Source organism: Cyprinodon variegatus, unplaced genomic scaffold (assembly GCF_000732505.1).
Source record: "Cyprinodon variegatus isolate N-32 unplaced genomic scaffold, C_variegatus-1.0 Scaffold157, whole genome shotgun sequence".
Classification (NCBI taxonomy): Eukaryota; Metazoa; Chordata; class Actinopteri; order Cyprinodontiformes; family Cyprinodontidae; genus Cyprinodon; species Cyprinodon variegatus.
This window is the reverse complement of record NW_015150610.1, coordinates 563,750-581,186: the sequence shown is the minus strand read 5'-3', so window position 1 is coordinate 581,186 and position 17,437 is coordinate 563,750. Positions and strand designations below refer to the sequence as shown.

The following is a 17,437-nucleotide window of genomic DNA, read 5'->3' as shown; positions in this document are numbered from 1 at the left end:
TTATCCCAGGCTGCCTTTCAGTGATTATTTTCTTCTTCCATTCTTTTATAAACGCAGATCAATGAACTACATTTTATCCCACAAATCAATAGTTTGCAGGGTAAAGGGGTCCTGTTTCAAGTACTTAGATGTAATATAGATATAAGTGGAGTGAGCACTTTTGCAAGACAGTGTACCATAATAAAAGTAAAAATTTTTATCAACAAAAATATATAAATACCTTGTATGTATAAAAGCACAAAACACATTTCAGTTCAGCCACCTAAGGGACATCTCTTTCATTTTGTCCTGTCAAAATGTACAAGTCTCTGTAAGTGAATGTCTAAGTTAGCATACTTACCCACAGTGTGTGTATCATTGAGTTTGAAGCTGCAGAGGACTTGATTTATGTTTCTTGCGTGGAGAAACCCATTACCTCTAACGACTACTTGGAATCTCTCTATAAAACAGAAGAGGAGAGCAGCTATCAGCAATGAGTGACAAGACAGACACTTATGCATGTATTTTTATCAGAGATCGTCATAAATAAAAAAATCTGAATGGCTCTCAAACTCTTGTTATGCATAAACTAAATCTTTTAGTGTATAATTATGGTAACCATAGCAGCCATTTGGTAGCTCTGATGTGCTGAACTATAGCTGCTGAAAACCCAGGCATGCTTCATTGCTGTTTGTTTACATCTGTGTGCTTGTGCGTGTATGTGTGGAAAGCCCATAATATGCTCCAATGGTGCTAATGTTAAAAGTGCTGCTATTCACAAACATCCCAGACAGAGCAGTAGCCAGAAGGAGTGTGTGTTCATGTGTGTGTGTGTCTCTGACCTTTAGTCTCCCCAAGGCGCTGTTAAAGTGCACTGACAGAAGCTTGCCAGCATATGCTGGAGTGTCTATGTGGCTGCTACCCAGCATATGCTAAAGAGCGAGGGGGGAACTGCTTGCTTAAAAACATGCCTTAAAGGCTGACAACAGCACTGTCAAAGTAGGTCTGACCTTACCTATGGCACAATAGCAGACAAGGATCCACACATGTGTTTGCGTGTGTGGAGGCAAACATTTCTTTGCCCATATGTGCAAATGTGGATTGTGTTATTTTTTTTTTTTAGGAATGTGTAAGCATTTATCCTCTGTAATTGCAAGCAGGAATGTGAGTGTGTGTCTCTGTGGTCTCTGCATGTGCACTGCGGTTTCCTCTAACGCTATCCTCGCTAATAGAAGTGAACATTTGCCACACCTTTACCATTTAAAGCTGCAGCGTGAAGATCACTGAATAAAGAGATGAGAGGGAGTGGGTGTATACGTGGCAATAGTTCTTTAAAGGTCAGCCAGCTATGAAAACTATAAAGCACATTTTTGCACGAAGATGCAGAGCTCATAGCAAAACAAAAAGCACAAAATGTAAACAAGAGAGAAGTTGCAATTAGAGACTCACTTTAGATTATCCATATCCATGGTTTTAAACGTCAAAACCATTATCCAGCTTCAGCAAAACTAATACTTCTTTTAGTTTGCATTTTTAATGTCCTACAATAGTGCACAGAGCTGATGTCATCATACTGAATGGTTCAACATGTGTGTGTGAGCACTCAGCTGCAGATGTTGAATGATTTGCAGCATGTCAGTCGGTCACTTGATTTCCTGCTCCACTAAAATCAGATTTTAAATGTGTTAACACTTACAGCACAAGGCTATGCGTCTCTTTCAAAACTGCTTAATCAGGAAATATGAACCAACCATGGCCTAGGTCTTCTGAAACAGATGTAGGCCTACTGTAAAATATAGTGACGTGGTGTGATGTGATTCAATTAAAAACATACACACACACACACATAGATATATACATACTCACACACTATATAAACTCTATAATTGAACTACTATACAACTTTTCTATTCGTATTGGCCACTCAAAAAGCTTTACACTAAGACCACATTTATCTATCCACTTTTCAAATGAACACTTCCCAATACACAGAGGTTAAGGTAACTTAGGTTTAAGTGTCTTGCTCATGGGCACATCAGCATGTGACAAGAAGCTGCAAATAGGGCTGGACGATTTTACCAAAAAATGAAGATTGTGATAATTTTCAATCAATATTATGATTTTATTTTGATTCTCCTTTGCACTAACCACAAAGATTTGGATGTTTCATTCCAGTGTATCAGTTTTTTATTTCCCTTTGAAGGCTTGCTTGTTCAGAGTGCATTGCTTCAGGACTTTACTCTAACCTATGTTTGGGAAAAGTCCTTACTTGTACTTGAAATACATAGATCTGTGTGCTAGCTGTAGAGGAGCTGAGCAGCTCCTTTAGTGAAAGACTTTTAGACCGTTTGTAAAAAAGGAGCCCTCATTTATCCATGCTGCCATCAGATTTTACAATGCCGAGCTGTAACTGCAAGAGCTTGTGCAATAACTAACGTGCAATCACTATCTCATGCCCTGTGCAATAACCTGTTAAATAAAAGACCCAGTTTATATATATCTATATATCTATATATATATAGATATATATGGAAGCACTGTATATACTCCATGCACCTTTTGCTCCTTTGCAACTTCTTTTGACTATTGTGCCAATTTGACAAGTTTCTCCACTGTGAGATCAATAAGATCTATCTTATCTTATCTTAGCTGGAAGTTTCTAATTTTCCTTTTTGTGGCAGCAAACTCACTTTAAACATATTACCACCACCTAAAGGGCTGGAGGGGAAAAAAATACCTTCTTAGTCCTGGCAAATGTGACCTGACCAAAACTGAGTGGCTCTGAGATTGCCCTTTGGACCATTATGAACAGTAAGACTTTTAATTATTGATAAAGTAGTTTCTTAATTCACACTAATTTGTTTTTATTTTTATAAATGCATTCTTATAGATTTGATATACATTATGAATTTATACTTTTATTATTTTTGTTTTTTATATTTTTGTATGAGTGGTTTTGTTTGTTCTACTGACTGGAACCTGTTAATGAATTTAATGTAGAAACAGTCATAACACAAATGGATTAAGTCAGTGGCTTTGATTTTCATCCGGGTTAAGTTCGTGTGTAACTGTAGTATGTGAGCAGCCATTAGGACTCATACAGTAATGTAATATGATTATAGAGCTTTAGAGAAATAGGTGCTTATTACCTGATTTAACACAGCATGTTACCATCAAAAAGCCCATTTTGCAATATAACAAAATACCTAGATATATTTTAGCTGACTTTATTACTACAAATACCAATCTCATATGGTTGTAAAAGAAACATTACAAACATTATACGGTATTGCTGTTCTTTTTAAACGATAAAACTAAACATTAGTTACTTTGACACACCTTCAACTTGTCAATATATCAAATACCTTTAAACATTTTCTAAACCAATGTCCGAATGAACTTTATCTTTAAATGCTGAAAAATGACAGACTGAAAGGTCAGTCCTGTCAGACACATGCTGGGCTCAGGCTGGTGTTACCCCGCTGACACATACCACCCACGTGCCTCTGCTCTTCTCTGCCTGCTGCTGTGACCACAAGTCCCTTCACATCTACACCTGAACGCCTGACGGGGATGTGATTGGTCTCAGTGCGAGTATGCATGCTTGTCCTTTTGTTTGAGCATGTGTGTGCATGTAGAAAATATGGCATGACTTGTCTGAGCGGCGTGTCTTCAATCACGTTAGTGAGAGAGGACATTGACATGGAGGGAGGGCTACGGAACGGAAAGGAAATCAGGGAGGTAAGGGTCAGACATTAATGAAAGCAGCAATCTCTGCTGTCATGTTGGATCTCAGGCTTAACCCAAGCTTTCCTGTCTTTGCGTGTGTGTGTTGTGAAGGGGGAATCGGTGCTGTCACGTCGGATAGTGCGGCCCGGTGTTCACTGTCCAGTCTGATGGCCTGTTTGCAGGCAGCTCGGTCAGGTCACTTCACATCAACATGAGGGACATGTGTTTATGTGCTTCAAGACCTGTGTGTGTGTCTGCTGCAGACTACAGAGTGTCCAATCATGTTTTAGCTCAAAAAGTGTTTGATATGATATGTGCCTAAATACAAGAAGAGACGAAAACAGAAACGTTTATGACTTAAAAGCAGAATGTCAGGATGTTTGAAAATATATAAATGCAAAGGATGTAGATGTAGGCTTAGAAATGACCACCTGATTCTCTGTTGGAAAGTGAAGGAAATAACGGATTGGGCAGCAGAATTATGTTCTTATGACGACACAGAGTTTACTTTACCTCTTCATAGGAAGACAGGATCATCTGACTTTTATCTTATAAATGAATGTTGTTAAAAAAAAAAAAAACAGCAGAGAACTCTTTCCAGTTTAAACATTTACAGATTTTAATTAATATATGAGCTCCTGCACCCTGAAGTTCCAAGGTAAACAAGCATCACAGATTATTCACTGTACCTAACAGCCTATATAATGTGTTTTTTTTCCCCCATGTGAATTTAATCATTTTACGCCAATCTTAGTAGAGATATCTTTTGCCAAAAAGCTAGATCTTAATCTGAACAAAGCACATTGTCTGAGTTGATCCCTGTAGAGTTCAGATGACTCACATGTCTATTGTTGTGATAGGAGGAAAGAAATTAGCTTTTTTTTCTCCCCCCAATCCCGCTTAGTGTAGATGTTGGCAAGAAAATTGCAGACATTTTCAGCAGGTTCATTGATTGCAAAATTTCTATTTTATGAAACAACTTTTCAGTGTTTACTTTTGTTACTGTAATAAAATACAGGTACATTTTTAAGCTTTTTATTTTTCTTCTTAACAATCTTTAGCAGGGGCTTAAACAAATATTTCCAGGTCTGACTTGACATACAATAGGCTACTACAGTCTAAAAAGCGGGCATGTTGTTATAATCTACCCTAATTAGGCCAACATCGGGCTTTGGACTCTCGGTTTCTTAGTTCACTGAACATTAGGAGATTCATCAATCGAATAATAAATGAGGCTGTAGCAAGATATTTAGGCACATGTGTAGTGACACATACCCAGACTCTGGCAGGAAACCAACAACAGTAATTATATCTGGTGATAACAATGTTTTTATTTAATCTGTGATATTCCAGAGAAATCATTTTCTTTAGAACCCTCCTCTAAAATATTTCTCTAATCTCTCACATCTGATAATGGAAGGTAATCTCCATCAGCAGCCCTGGTAGCAGACCCGCAGATGTACTCTACTCTACAGTCCTAATAAGGTCATATCAGATTGTTTGTGTCGGCTGCATCTCAAGAATCTCTCTCAGCATTTTCCTTCCTCTGGCTTCTTTAAACGTCAGACAGAAAGCAGGATTGCTGGAAGTCAAGCGGTAGACAACGAGGGTCCCAAGGTCTCAAAGGTCTGTTTAGCATATCCAATGTGGCAAACTAGGCCAGAGATGCAGCCATGCTTAAGAGAGTTTTTGCACACACGCTGTGCTGAAGGAGCTTCCCTAATTTCCCCTAGCTGTGAGTGACAATACGCTGTCTGTCGCTCTGCGGTCATAAGCATCCATCCAATTACTTAACCACATGTTCCACTCAAAATGCTTTTGATGACTGACACAATCCCACACACCACCCCACCACCCCCAGCTGACCATGACTCCTACGGCTCTTACCTCCTGCGCACACGCTGGATGGCTCCGCTGCCAGAATCTCAATGCAAGACTTCTTAATGATCTGCCATATGAAATTTAGGGGTGAAAGATGCTTTAATTGGCCTTTCTGTGTGGGCAAGTATTTCTATAGCATAGATGTGGGCTTGCATATGTGTGTGTCATACCGAGTTAATGATTCCTCTGAGGGCTTGGAAGCCCCCCGTTACTGGAAACACATGCTCCGTGGTATCTGCAATAGTTGCAAGCTAGAAAATATAGAAAAAAGAAAACCGGCTTAGTTGTTTATTTAGTGCATCTGCAACATTCTATTTCTATGTAGATCTTACCTGGGTCTGGTTGAAGTCTTTGACTCCTACACAATAAACGATGGCTCCCAAAGACCTGGCTCTCTGTGCCTGCAAGGATTGGTGCAAAATCTGGTCAGCTTTAGCCATTTTCTGTTTTACTAAAATATACTTTGCTACACGCTGAAGGAGGAATCAACTATTAGACTTTAAAGTATTCATCTTTTGTCACTTTGCTTTCCGGTTTTAATGTGTTGTCTAAATAAAATTTTAGCCTAAATAAAATACATGTTTTTTTTAAAGCTTTACAATTCTCTGAATTGTAATGAGATTTTACTGATATTCTTGGGTTTTCTTGTATCATGTATCAATATATAAGGTACTATACCTTATATATTGATACATAAGGCCTGAAATGAAAACATAAAGGTAAAAAAAACCCACAATAACTCAAAATTAATAATTTACCTTGCAGAAATTGTTAAGGTTAAACAAAGATGTTATTTTTTTCTTAATTTACACATCTTTGAAATGCTCTAAAGACTCACTGGGGATGAACTCTCTCTGACTGGCTACCATTAGGCTTCCTGTAACTCTCTGGGTGGAAAATATTTGCCCCATTCTTCCCTTTGTTGCTAAATAGCCCATATTAATCAATCATTGAAAACAAGCAGATGTATGAGTTCTGGTTGGAAGCAGTTCTCGAAGGCAAAGTCACAGAAAAGTTTTATCAAACAAAGAAGCTGCACCCGATCAGTGAAGCCCTTATGAACTGCAGTTGTAAGCACCGTTTATTTCCTTCCTTCAGAAGCTATAATAAGTTGCCAGTTTTTTAATCACGTTTTTAACATTTTGAGGCACACTCTTTATTTTTCTCTTAACCAAGACAAATGCAAAGCTTTTAAATCTTATGCACAGCATTCATTTTTCAGGTTCTAAATCAGAGGTTAGAAGCTTTCAGACAAACCCCAAAATCAGTAGAACCAAAGGCCAGCCTTTTGCTGACCTGAATATATTTAACTAATGTAATGCTTGGCTCTGAGACAGTATACTGCCTCATGTGACAGCATGCACTGTTTCACCACTGAGGTTCAAGCTCGGCTTGTTTGATGTTCAGAGAGCTTCCAACACCTTGAGTCTCTTCCCGTCCCTTTTCCCAAACTTTGCTTAAAGTTTAGTCATCAGTCCTTGAAGAAATGAATTAGAAGTGATTCTTCTTCAACCTTCCGCAAACAGTTACAATAGGAGTTACGTTTGGTCAGACAAAAATAACTCATTTATTTTCTTTTAAAAAGAAGCACCAATGGTGATTCTAAAGCTAGGGCTAGTAAAATTACTGCAATGATCAATTCAATGATTTTACAGATAATTCTATTGTTGGCCTGTCTGAAGGACAGGACATACTCACAAGTTTGAAATAATACTAAAAATTAAATTGAAAAAATTTAGCAAAACAAAAAAATCTGTTAACAGATTTCTATAGAGCCCTTTCTAACAATAGTTTCTGACAAAGTTCAATGCCACAGTGGATTTCTTCCCTCCATGTTACCTCTCGCTGGGCCAAGTCCAACTGGCTTTCCTTAAGTTCTCCATCTGTCAGAGCGATGATAACACTGGCGGTTCCTTTAATGACCATGAAAAACATACGTTTTATTTAGCTATTAGATTTTATTGAGAAAAGGAAGCTTTTGAGATGGAGCTTACCTTGGTTCTCTTGGTAAATCTGTGTATTAGCCTGCAAAAACGGTAACAGTCAATATTAAAAAGCTCAGACAGTAAAATAATCTAAAACATTGTGATTAAGCTTTAATAACATCAAACTGTTGTTAATCTTTGTTGCAGTACATTTTTAAGAAATATTTGATTGACTTAAGAAATTTTTAAACATAAAAGCATAAATGTCAAACAGAAAAAAAGCATAATCTGATGAGGAAAACAGCTTAGTTCAGCGAACTGTGATAAAATAATAATAATAACAAACTATGCTCATGCATCATTTTAATGGTGAATTCCAATCTATTGATATGCAGCAAACCTGTAGAATCTAAGTGCTAATATATCAGAGAGTCAACCTCTGTCTGCAAACCATCCAACTCGTTTTGTTCAGAGCAAGCAGACCTTTCTGCCTTTTGCCAATTGTCAGCATTTAACGTGTTTACTTTAAGCCTGTTTAAATGTCATTAAAAACAAGCGGCTTTCACTGCAAGTTACCACAAAGTAAGCTGTAAAAGACAGGGTTCCTTAAGAAACAAACAAAATACACTCAAGTGTTTCATACATGCATAAAGTGCATTGAGTGGCAAATAAGCAATTAAATTTAACTCTCATGTTTAGAGGTTTAGTTAATAGATGATCAAATGAAATTGTAAACTTTATTATAATCTCTTCAGATAATTATTACTATTATTATTTTAGTAAAGTCTGTCTGTCAGTCAGTCTGTGCACAGGATAACTTGAGGAGTTATGAATGGATTCAATGAGATCTTTATTTTTTATGCCAAGCAACAAATCATTTCATTTTGGTAATGATTAAGTCTGGGGCAAAATGTGCTGCTTGACGAAGGTCTGCGCTCTCTCAGCTTTTCTAGTTTCTTAAATAAATACATTGTTCCTCACAAACAACTTAGAAAAAAATTATTTTCTGTGAGATTTAAAACCTTGTTGTATATAAATAATTGTTCCATATTGAGAATGGCGATTTCCCCAAAAATAACCATACCATCTGCAGGCCTAGGTTCATAAATGTGTCTCCTCCAGGAACAACTTCATTCAGAGCCCTTAAGCCTTCAGTTATGGCGTCCCTTAGGGGGTAGAAGACAGAAATACAGATAATGAAAACAAACAAACTGAAGGGAAGTTCTTATTTAGATAAGTAGAAGAGAGTTAGTAGAGTCACCATGACATGAATGTTTTTCATTTAGGTAAATCCAGGGTAAAGGCAACAAATAGATGTTTGATGAGAGCTATATAAATCTTGATTGATGGATGCATGGATGGATGGATGGGAGTTACCTGTTTTCAGTCAGCTTCATGATGATTTTTCCGTGTGTAGAGAAAACGATGAAAGACATCCTGAGCATGGGGCTGCAGACACACATTTATTCCAATTTAGTGATCATTAAAGACAGAAACAAACCAAACCAGCAGCTTAAATGCATAATCCTGACTTTTACCTGATAAACTTCTCCGCCAGCTGCTTCACAAAGGAGTAGATCTCATGCCAGTGATGCTTCACGCTGCCAGATCTGAAAAATCAACATTTTTCTCTAATTAAAAAACACAACTACAAGTGTTTAGATTAGGGTCAATCAGGGGGTTAATCACTTAAACATGCAGATAGTGCTCACTTCAATGCATCCCAGATGTATACGTATAAAGCTGCGGCCTTTTTTATCATTAAACAGAGGTCATTCCTTAGAGAATTAAGAAAGATTCCATCAGTTTTGACTGTAACTCAGCTGTGGGCTGCTGGTTAGTTTTCTACAGCCCGCTACAAAGACACCCATCTATTTAATGAATGCCTCTCCCACAGGGATGCTAATGGGAGCTAATTGCTGCTGGACCACAGGGTTGAGGTTAGACAGGGACAGATGCTGCAGTCTCCCTTGAGCAGGGACCGTGTAGAAAGCAGCTGGCCCATGTGCATATTGTGTTAAGAGTGACAGAGAGTGTGTGTGTGTGTGTGGGTGTGTGTGTGTGTGTAGGTCTGTGTGTAGGAGAACAGATGGTCCCACTATGCACACGCCAGTAACAGGGTGGAAGCTCATCCGCTAGAGTAAAATAAGACTTTTGACATGCACAACAGGGGGACACATAACTATCACTTAGCAGGAGGAGATGTCTGAATGTGTGTTACAGGAAGCAACATTACACCCCTTTAGCAGCAAACCTGTGAGAATTTTACACGGTCATCAGCAAAGGGAAACACAGAGCCGGGGTTTGATTACTTGTTCCTTCCATATAACTTTAGACTCCCCTCTCTATTATCTTCTGTGGAAATACTTGCTGAAGAGACAAGCAGCAGGAGGAGTTTCCTGGTAGATCTCAATCTTAATGTCAAACTTTGTTTAGTTATGTTTAACAATAATCTGATCTACGGTTCTCATGATAAGAATCACATGAAGCTAAAACAGTCCAGCTGTTTTTCTTCTCAGCTAAGCATAACAAAAATGTTGCCTAAACGACATGTAGCAAACAGTAAGACAGCAACTTTATATCGTTAGTGCTCAACCATTTGCAAAAGGTAAACATAGTAAATAGATGTAGAAAATTGATACATATGTTTTAGTTTATTGTATCAGTCTTTATGTGGGCCATAGTGACTTGCTTTTAAAACAATATTTTTGCAGATGAAAAAACCTAAACATGTTAACTCAGCAGCACAAGCACAAAAAAGAACTAAACTATTTTTTTACACCGAGTTTAAAAAGACAAAATTGTTCTTTTCTTAGACTGAAACTAAACATTCCCTTTTTTAGGTCAGTTATGATTACCCATATTATTTTGTCATTGCTTAATGGCAGAATGATGGATTTACTTTAAATTTAGAGGTTTACATGTACTTATGTCATATTTGGCAAACTGCATAACTTGGGTCAAACACGTTGGGTTCTCACAACAATTTGCTGACATTTTGGCCCATTTCTCCAATTAGAAGTTATGCATCTGTGACATTTGTTTTAGCAGCCTTGCTCAAACACACATTTTAATAGCAGGTCAACCCAGCTTCCTTGGAAGCTCAGAGCCTGTTCAAAGCTTCAAATTTGTTGACATTTCAGCTCGGCAAAGAACTCATGCTCTTCCTCAACACTGAAGTCCTCAGACATTTTTCTTTCGTTGTTTCTTTCTTTGCACAGGTAAACAGCACATTTCTTCTTCTACGCTTGCATTATTGGCAGAGCAGACGCTGAATGCGCACTTTCATCTGGTTTGGTCTGCCGGCTTCCGTAGCGTCGTGAACGCGCATGTGCGCGCTTTCAGGAAATCCTATACACTACTGTTTATGCTCTAAAAACATTCTAAATGACTTCGTTTCGAGTAAATTCTGGATGCTACCCACTCAGGACACTTGGAATACATTGGACGAGCAGTATGGTGGAATATTGACACGTTTTTTGTGGACTTTTATGGACCTTTCTGTCTCGGGCACCATAGACCTCCATTATTTGAATGTCAGCAGACAGCAAGAAGCCTCCCAGATCTCCAGATGCATTTGAGATATCAAAAAAGTACTCCAGAGTGTTGTTCAGCATGGGGGTGAGTAGAAAATGAAGGCTAATCATGTTTTGGGTGTACTATTCCTTTAAGTATTTTTAGATAATATTCTTTCCTTAAGATACCATTTTTTAATTTTAAGTTCCTCCTTTAGCAAAGCATCACTAAAATATGATACTGCCACCACCATACTTAACAGTCTGGATAGTGATCCTTTATTTTCATCCAAAGATGAGAATGACGAAACAACTCAATTCTAGTTTACACATATATTTAAAAAACAAAGGTTGTTTGTCACTGCAACTTTTAAATTACAGATCAAAGGTACCAAAAAGCATTTTTTGTTGGTAAAATTAAAGCTTTAAGAAAACTCAACATTTCTTTTAGAATAGTTTTTTTTTTTGGTTCGTGTACTTTTAGGTCCTGATGGCCAGACTGCACCATCCCTAAACAGAGAACATAAATCAGTTCGGTTCACCTCATTGCAGCACATAACCTATATTATTAGATTTACGATGAACCAGACTAGGAGGGAAAAAAACAACAACTGCTGTCTGGTCTTAAGTGTGGATCAGACATGGCTTTGAGAAAGTGGAACTCATGGTAATTTCGTTTTTCTGTTGCTTACAGTTATGAGCTCATAACCCTCTCCTGCAGCCAAAGTCAAATATGTGGCAAAGACAAACACAGATGAGGTGATGTCTAAAAAAGGTTAATGCACATTCACTAGATTCAGCTTTATTCTGCGTTCTGTCACCAAAATGTTAGATTAGGTCACTGGGTGGCATTTAAGATCTGCAGAGCATGCAGACAAGTCAGAGCTATCTCAGGAGAAAGATCAGCTGCTTCCTGAAGGCCTGATGATGCTCGCAGCTCCAGACACAAACCAGAGGCATGATGCATGATGTCCCACACTCCCCGGGCTCCACCTAAACTTTTTGAAGCAAAGGGTAAAGACTGAGCAGTGACAGACAGATGTCGAGGTGGGAATCTGAAAGATCAACTAACATCTCTAAAACCCAAGTTAAATGTCACTCAGTCTGAATCCTTCACATTTCATAGTGGCCAAATGAAGATGTTGGTATAAAAACATTTTTTATTTGTTTGTTAAATTGTGCAAGTTTCTCCTTTAAAGGCATAATACATGTTAACACTGACATTTACATTTTAAAGTTCAGAAAAATAAAGATTCAACTGTAGTGCTGGGATATAAGATTTTGAGCCTATGTACAGCAGCTGTTTTAAAAAAAAAGTCTAACTTAATATATCTTTTTTTTTTTTTTTATTCAAACCTGACAGTAATAAAACAAAAAAGGGAATAGGATGAGCAAACGGTTACAATCTGCAAAGTAATCATTTTCATTCTTATATTAAGGGTTTGACCTTGCTGTGGTCAAGAGTTATTGCAATCTTAGCAAAGGTTGCAGCATTTTCTGGAAATGCAGCAACCTCCCCATGCCTGAAGATGATCAACATCTTTTCCAAAGGTCACATCACCATGGTTCTAGGTTTTAACAGAGGGAACAGTGCAATACATCTTCTAGAAGATGTTGTATCTGATATCTACCTCAGGTTGTAGTAATAAGTTTAACAGCATATTCAGCACACCGTAACATATAAGACTAAGAGTTGGATGTCATTTTAAAAACAAAAACAACCATAGTGCTGATTTTGCTGGGGTTTGGGTTTTCTGGGGATTTTTTTTTTTTTTTGCTGTGTGGTTTTTGTCTTGGCCTTGTCTGCAAAGCATTTTTGCTGTGCAAGGTTAGTCATAATGGTGTTAGAAGTTAAGAACCCCCACCCCCCCAAAAAAAACAAAGTTGTTCAAAGAGAATCACAATCCTCTCTTAAAATACAATGCCAACATCCATTTTTATTATGTTTAATGTCAATATTATCCCTAGCTAGTGTGAAATGTTGCAATTGGTATTTTTTGTCCATCATCTGACTTAGTTCTGATTTTGTCTTGTTTTTCAGAATGAACTGTAATTGGAAAAGATTTTAAAGGGAATAAAAAGACTTGGCAGGTAACAAAAAATGCTAATGAAGTCTGGATGCCATTTTGAAATAAAAAATAAATAAAAAAATTTTAATAAACGGGATTTTTACCACAAGGTTAAATAAAATATGGCTATCTTGTTGAAATTATACAACTCAGTTACAGTTCACTTTGAGGTACTGACAGGTAAAACAGTAAAGGAATACCGCTAAACATACTGACCAACTGTTTTCATCTTTTTTAGCAAGTGTGCTGGGGGAGGGGATTATAAAGGTAACACCCACTGACCTGTTGTTCTTCTTTAAGAGAGAGAGAAAAAAGGAAAAAAATCCTTCCTTTTTTTTTTTTTTGGAAATCTCAAACAAACAAAACAAAACAAGTTTTCTGTGCACTGAGACCAACGGTGAAATTTGACTTGTACAAAAGCAATGCAGCAGCACAAGATGAGTTCAAACAAAACACATACAAGACCCTGGTACATTAGTGTGCCACACTTTTCAGATTTCTTTTTCAAAAGTCTTTTGTTTTTTTCATCTTTTTTTTTTCCAAGCTTTCTTCTCTGTTTTACTCCACCCATCATCCAACCAAATTCCATGTTTCATAATTTATACATAAACATACCAAAAAAATGGCACTGCACCTTAGGAAATATATTTTAAAAAAGTGTAATTTTCGCCTTTTTCTAATCAATTCAATATCTAAATCATTGATTTCAACATTTATTTAATACAATTTTAATTGGTCTGTAAAAGTAAAAAAAAAATAGTTAAAAATGGCTTTGTAGCAACTGGTACTTCAATTTTTTTTTAGATGGATTGACAACATTTCGTACATTTCTGTAACTTTGGACTTTAAATGTAAACCTCTAAAACTCTACAGAAGTCTGCAGTAAACATTCCTTCACATTTTCCTTCAAAACAGTGAAACTCAAAGAAAATGAACAGGAATATGTATTGACAGACAGATAGAACTCTACATAACGGGGTATTTATAGTAATAAAATGAGTAAAGCACCTGAGCTTAAGAAAAGGATAAGGATTGTTGGAAAATTCACTCATACCTTATGTTTTCCTGATGAATAAGATTTTTAATTAATATTCTTTATTAAAAATAATGATTCCTGATTAAGTGTTAAATACAGAATGGTTTATGCATGTATCCTTCATCCCTTAACAGCTTAAATCAGGGCATAAGTGCAGAAGACTAGTTGAAGGGACCATGCAAACATGCAGCAGCGCTTGTGCAGCTGTGTCCGCAGGCGTCATCAGGCTGAAACTCTATCCTGCGCCCTGCCCACATCCCGTGGGTAAAGCCTGTTTGACTCACCACTTTTAGCAGGACAAAAGGAAAAACACGCTCAAAAATCCAGATTATTCCCCCGACTTAAAAAAACAAAACAAAAACAAAAAAACACCGAGGCCTGCCTGCATATTTTATCATACCAAAAACAAAGAAAATGGGTTCTAGGTGTGTTCCTCAGAATTGTTTTTTTTTCTACCCCCAGGAAAAGGATATTTTTTGTGACTTAAGAGATTTCATCCCAACACAGGATATGAGAAAACAAACCTATCTTATAAGCAGATGTTAACTTATAAATGGCCAACAAAGCCATACTTTTTATTTTCTTCCCTACAGCACAATTAGGCCAAAACCGGACGTCCGATTGATGCGCTCTGCGCGTCCAGGCGCTGCTGCATGGCAGAGCGCAGCTAGCAGAAAGTAACAATGCCATAAATAATATCGGGGGGCTTACTTGTCCAGAACAAAGTAGAGGTCAAACGCGCCCTGACAGGACATGGTCTCCTCCTCTTCCTCCTGTTGCTCTCCCCGCGGCTCCCCTTTCACCGGGACACAGAGCAGGAAAAATCCCAGCAAAGCAAAGGCGAAGAACAGCAAACAAGCCCGTATCCACGCCATCTTTCCAGGTTAGCGCTTTACTTCTCCGAGAATGCCAGCAAACAAACGGGATCTTCACATTTCTCTTTTAGCGTCTGTTTCCAAACAGACTGTGGCTTTTTGCGCTTTCCAGGAGGAGTCAGCCTGGAGAAGTGTCGCTCAGCTCAAGCCGGGCTCCTCAAGTCTTCTCTTTTTGGCTGAGGGGGGAAAAAACAAAAAGCATGAAGGCAGTGCAGGATGAAGGAAAGGAGAGAGGAGCGACACCCGAGGAGAGAGGCAAAACTTCACTTTTTCCGCTTCTTTCCAAAGGAAAATAACCCCACTCCTTTGTTAAAATTAGGAGCAGATTTGTACAAGTTGTGGATGATGCAAAATGCACAACTAAAGGTTCACCTACACCAAAATGTTTAAATCTTGATTTTGTATCCACATGTGATAAAAAAAAAAAATACATATCAACAACTGATTGTATTTAAGATCAACTTTACATAATTTGGTATACTTCATTTATCTGTTACAGTGTGAAATAAAGTGGGCAATTAGGCTTATGATCAGGAAGTGATGTTTCACTAGGCAAATCCATTTATTCAAACACCTATATATAAAAACAAAAACACAACATGGAGCAACATAAACCAAGCATTCTTCCTAGTGTTTACTTAGTCCCTTTTGTGCTTGAAAAAATTCTGGCACCTGGCACAATCAGCCAACATAAAGATGTCCAACTTGCACCCACTGACAGTTTCAGGCAGCTTTTAGGTTCTACTTCATTAAACATAAAAGTTCATGTTGCATTTTTAAGTACCTGTGTCTTTACCCTCTTGGCATTTGTTATTCTTTACACTTCTTTTTTAATGTGTCCTCCTGCCTGGCAGTGTAGCAATCTCAGTGGATTTACTTTCACAAGTGGAGAATTACTGCTTTCACTATAATGCTCTGCTTGATATTTATACAAGTGCAAAAAATGGTATTGGATATCATTTTGGGACTATTTCAAATGTAACTGATATAGAAATGTATTTCAAAAGGAAAAATAAAAGAAAGGGGAAGAGGTGAGGTAAAAAGGCAGGAAAGGTAGTAAAAACAGAATAAGAAAGAGTAGAAGATGACATCCAGTAGAGTTTGCTTTAGACCTGCAGAGCTAGAGAAAGAATAACATCACAGATACAAACAAGAAATGCATAATATAAAATAACTAATAATTGCAAAATATTAAAATATCTATATGGTGGCATCCACAGCTAACTGTATACATGCGTTTCTGTTGGCACCATTGATTCAAACACTTGTGGGTGTATGTAAGAGTGCATATGTTTCTCCATGGAAAAATGCTCAAAAGGTAGATTGAAGGTGTTAAAGACCTGCCCAGGAAGGTTTGTCACTGTAGCTGGCAGTACAGCCATTGGCATAGAGACCTAAAACCCAAGGGCACGCTACCCCCAATGAAAGACGCAACAGAGTCAGGGTGTCCAGGCACTGGCAAGCAGACGCTAGGACCAGTAAACACCCGAGCATCCAGCTGTGGTAACACATAACCACCAGCACACCTTTGATCCTAGACACCAGCCATTGGCAGGGGGTTTAATGGGAGGATGGGCCCAGAGATGACCAGGAAACTTGAGATAATCAAAGAGAGCGAGAGCAGCCCAAAACACTTCTACCTGACCCCAAAACCCATCCATTGAGAGATGGGGCCATACAATCTGAAAAAAGCCAGCCAACTAGAGCCGAAACACACCTGGCCCCCTCACAGATCCTGGTGCAGCACTTAGGGCAACTTATTTACCCCACACCACTAACCATAAGTTCCCAGGCAAGCCGGTCATCACCCAGTTCCACACGGCACACCCTTAAAACCAGACAGCTCTTCACCAAGGCAAGATCTGACCCCCAGATGCTGCTGTACAGTAGAACACTCCATGCCAGAACCCCACATCCTTTTCCAGCGGGCAAATCAAGATCCAAGGTGCCCCAGGGGGAGCAGGAAAGACCCTCTGATGTCCCCCAGCACCTAACCCCCAACTTGGACACACAGCCGCAACCAGGCCTTCAGAACAACAGCAAACACTGTTTTGCACTTTTTTACCGTTTATCATGGACTTATTGTCCTCCTCTCCACACCTCCACTGTAGAAATTACTCCTTTGTTTTCTCATTGCACAGATAAGCAATAAAGACCCTCTGGTCATTTGGTCTGTTTTGGTAAACCCAGAAATACCCTTTGGTCTTCTAACAAAAGAACCAGAAGCAAAGTGTAAAACAGGAATAGTATATACTAAGCTAATAAGGGGCCATCTTTGTGAGCCACTGGCATAGAAACACGTAACATCAGTATGTAACATGGTCCCTTTAGTTACTATTATTAGAAAATTAGTATTGTATGTTAGGGCTGGATGATATAGAAAAAAAGCTTATCGATTAAAAAAAAAACATGCATATTGATCGATATC

General features: G+C 38.1%; 1 protein-coding gene across 1 annotated transcript in view; it reads right to left on the bottom strand.

Moving 5' to 3' along the window:
- Positions 1-15,223, bottom strand: part of LOC107086604 (anthrax toxin receptor 1-like) — a 36,690-nt gene extending 21,467 nt beyond the window's left edge. Inside the window, exons 1-10 of the mRNA XM_015377660.1 lie at positions 14,846-15,223; positions 9,053-9,124; positions 8,892-8,963; positions 8,599-8,680; positions 7,584-7,614; positions 7,429-7,502; positions 5,922-5,990; positions 5,760-5,840; positions 5,596-5,656; positions 341-439 (exon numbers count right to left, since the gene is read on the bottom strand). Of these exons, the coding sequence (XP_015233146.1) occupies positions 341-439; positions 5,596-5,656; positions 5,760-5,840; positions 5,922-5,990; positions 7,429-7,502; positions 7,584-7,614; positions 8,599-8,680; positions 8,892-8,963; positions 9,053-9,124; positions 14,846-15,009 (805 nt within the window). The 5' untranslated portion in view covers positions 15,010-15,223. The remainder of the gene's footprint in view (positions 1-340; positions 440-5,595; positions 5,657-5,759; positions 5,841-5,921; positions 5,991-7,428; positions 7,503-7,583; positions 7,615-8,598; positions 8,681-8,891; positions 8,964-9,052; positions 9,125-14,845) is intronic.
- Positions 15,224-17,437: the final 2,214 nt, after the last annotated feature.